Source organism: Pinus tabuliformis, chromosome 9 (genome assembly GCF_031772625.1).
Source record: "Pinus tabuliformis cultivar Carrire ecotype Pingquan chromosome 9, CPIR1, whole genome shotgun sequence".
Taxonomy (NCBI): domain Eukaryota; kingdom Viridiplantae; phylum Streptophyta; class Pinopsida; order Pinales; family Pinaceae; genus Pinus; species Pinus tabuliformis.
In genome coordinates, this window is record NC_142307.1 from 1,617,537,320 (window position 1) to 1,617,540,750 (window position 3,431).

Consider the following 3,431-nt stretch of genomic DNA (forward strand, 5'->3'; position numbering starts at 1 on the left):
CTTTTGCAAGGTCTCCAAGAAAGGGGAGTACAATACATTTCTTTATTCAACAACAGCACTTGCAACAAAAATGCAACACAACACATAGCCTCTGGTAATTGGCGCTTAGGTAAAACACACACAATGAAAGAAAGAAAGGGAATAAACCCTCAGGAACCACGTCTCAGTAATATCACGCAGTGACACACAGTAACACCTAGAGACTGGCGTGGCAATTTGTTAACGAGGGAGACGAAGATAGAGGGGCGTGCTGTTCTTGGGTTCCGGGGATGCATTCCACACAGAAAATGCACTCGACGAATTCATCCATTTCTCTACTATCTCTGGATGGTGACGTTTCAGTACGTCTTTGAGGCCCTCTGTGTTGTTTATCCATGCCATCCCCTCCTCCGTATACACTTCTTTCTTGAAATCACTGGTGAAAAAGCGATCTGCCTCTAATCGACTGCAATCGACATATATTCACAAAACACATCTTACTAAATGAATGATAAATTTTGTGCTTTTTATTGAAGAATTCGATATTATAAAATGAGAAATGATTTATTTACCCACCGTGATGCCATGAGCAAAAAGATAAAGAAGGCCGTCTCGCTGATGGCAAAACCTTTAATCTTCTTCTCTGCCATGAGGCCGACCTGTAGATCTAGAAGTTCAACGTCGTCATCATAGACCTCTTTCAACATTTGGATGGCCACCTTATCGTCTGTGAGGTCTTCCCATTTTGAGATGGGAATCATCAGCATATTCCGCCGGAATTCATTGTATCTTGCTATGCTCCTCTCCCTATCACGATAAACTGAAAAAGTACACTCTATCAAATCTGCTACTTCAAATTTTAATTTAACAAATTTAAAATAGGATGAAATTAAAAAAAAGAAGAAGAAGTGCAACCAGTAACTAAAGTAATAAATTTCTTACTCTCCAGTGCGGGCATGTCTACAGGAAATGGTCTCTCATTGCCATCGGGGTCCTGAGCGACAATGTCTCTCATCCATAGAGGGTAGTTCCACAGATTAAGGGCCCCACAGGCTTGATGCCCCATTGATACAATGTGACATTCCTTACCAATATCTGATAACGTTTCTTCTCCTGGAATTCCTATTAGTTCCTTCATCTCTATCCTGTGGGTCACATGAATGGATGACACCGGATATTTAACTACTATTTGCTTTTATCTTAGTCTAAAGTTCGAACTACTTCCAAATAACCAGAATGTGAACAGAGTTCCAATCTAAGTGATGCTGTAAACTCAACTCACTCTTTGAGAATTGGAGGGGTTTTGTTGTCCACTGGAGTTCCATGAATGTCCCTGACGAGGATGCTGTCTGGCAACAGACTGTGCATTCGATAGACACCCACAAATTCCTCAGTGAGAGAGTATGGGACCCCATGATTCTGAGGCTTGGGCATTCCTATATAGCCGCTCAGAATAGAACTTCCAGTGTGACCAAAGATGTTCTTCACCTTCTTACCCAATAACCCATACCTGCACATAGTGAAAGCTTCGTTCATTAATAAGAAGAAAGCCTGTATTTAAACATTTTATAAAAAAATATGAATTCCTTTATGTTTTAGCTCTGATATTTTAGCCCTTTGCCTTAAATTTCAAGATTGCAACCTGTGTAAAACAATATGTAATTATATGTACCAATTGGCGTTCATTCCAGCAAGGAGGGTGTCCGTTTTGATGAGCTCCACGGTCCAGTCAATGGTGTGGATCTTGGCTATCACGGCTGAAGTCACTAATCTTGCATGGCTATACAAATCCTCATCGCTCATACCAATATAGTGAAGCTGCATTTATAAATTAGTTGACCAAATTATATTAGTCTGCAATGAGATTGATCTTAGTGCTGAAATATTCTCTAACATGAGAGTCCAGATGTGAATTTCAATGAAAAACTTTCATAATCAATGGTCATAGTCAAGTAACATCCATAGTATTCTATAAGTTAGATTGGATTATTGAGAGTTTCTGCAATAAAATATAATTACCTTCAACTTGTCGCAAACGGAATTATGTTCTTGGATAAAGAGAGCCTGCATAACCGACACGCCTGCCCATGAATTACGATCATCTCCAGAGAGGGCAATTCCGTCGTTGTCGTGAAGAAGAAGGCCATCGTCCCCCAACTTCAACTTACCATCTTTGAATGTTCTTAGTTTTTTTGATTCACTCGCGTTGTTTCCATACACTACACTCCCATCCCTGTTTATTTACGTACAGCATGACATATTTACGTATAGCATGACAAGAGTATATATATATATATATATATATATATATATATATATATATATTGTGAGACACCTTCACAATTTAGAGGATTTATAGAGAGATAGAGCGTTTAGTCCAGGCAGGTTTTCTTACCACCAGGCGGTCCTCCTATTTCGTGATCCTGTTTTGATGTCACAGCTGCCAGTAGGCACTGCTTTGCCTTTGAAGAATTTGAATGCCTCTAGCGGACATTGCGGTGCAACGTTGGGCGGGGCGCTTAACTTTGCCTGCAAAAATCATGAATTAATGTTATTGTTATATAATTTCTCGTATAAATATATGGTGTTTTCTATTTGTCAGATGGGAAAAAACTGTGATCAAATCTGTTTAAACTAATTTTTTTGACTATATATAATTCCGGTACCCTGAAAAGCTTGAGAACAGTTAGATTGTAAAAGATGCATTCCTCAAATTTATGATTCTAATAAGATCACTGCAAAAGTCTAGGAAAATTATACCAAAAAATATACTGAAAGAAGTTTAACAGAGAGCATACGCTCTAAATATTTGAAAATTGTGATAATTGTGATTGAAAACTTTGCGCTTACATGTACTGTGTCTTCAACGTGATCGACCCAGTCATGAATCATGAACTGGATCCATGTGGCAGCAAGCATGTTAAATTGTTTGCCTGTATCGACCATTTTCCTCCGAGAGAGCAGCTTGGTAGCAACTACCATGGGATGGGGCTTTAGCAACTGTTTAGTAAATGCACATGTAATTTAGTTATCAGATTAATGACATGTGAAAAAGAAACAATGTTAGGTGGGATGGTTTAATGACCTTATCATGCTGGGGAGAAGGCAGCATGTTTCGCCCAAAGAACGCCCCTTGGCATCCTGCTTCGGGATAGAAAGGGTCATCGTAACTTCCATCAGGGGTTCTATATGGATAATCCACTGCATTATATCTTCCTCCCTGCACTGCCGTACTTCCCACATTGATAAGATTATAACGCTGGTGCAATGACCGCCTTATCTCCAGGTATAGGAGTCCTAGGCAGACAGGCAATCTATGCCACGCGTAGAATCGATCCACCAAATGTATAATCTGCAGATTACGAAAAAAAGAGAAACATCAAAGTTCATAACCCCTCATTCAATCAGTATTCTACATTTACAACATTTCATTTCATGGTGATACTTACTAG

At 39.3% G+C, this 3,431-nt stretch overlaps 1 protein-coding gene across 1 annotated transcript; it reads right to left on the minus strand.

The window, feature by feature from the left end:
• Window positions 1-217: 217 nt before the first annotated feature.
• On the minus strand, window positions 218-2,975 carry LOC149154981 (alpha-dioxygenase PIOX-like). The gene is made up of 8 exons (XM_089442020.1): window positions 2,830-2,975; window positions 2,375-2,508; window positions 1,999-2,212; window positions 1,652-1,797; window positions 1,262-1,489; window positions 922-1,124; window positions 556-799; window positions 218-445 (listed from the first exon to the last, which is right to left on the minus strand). The coding sequence occupies exons 1-8, from the start codon at window positions 2,959-2,961 to the stop codon at window positions 220-222; spliced, it is 1,527 nt and encodes a 508-aa protein (XP_089298146.1). The 5' UTR covers window positions 2,962-2,975; the 3' UTR covers window positions 218-219.
• Window positions 2,976-3,431: the final 456 nt, after the last annotated feature.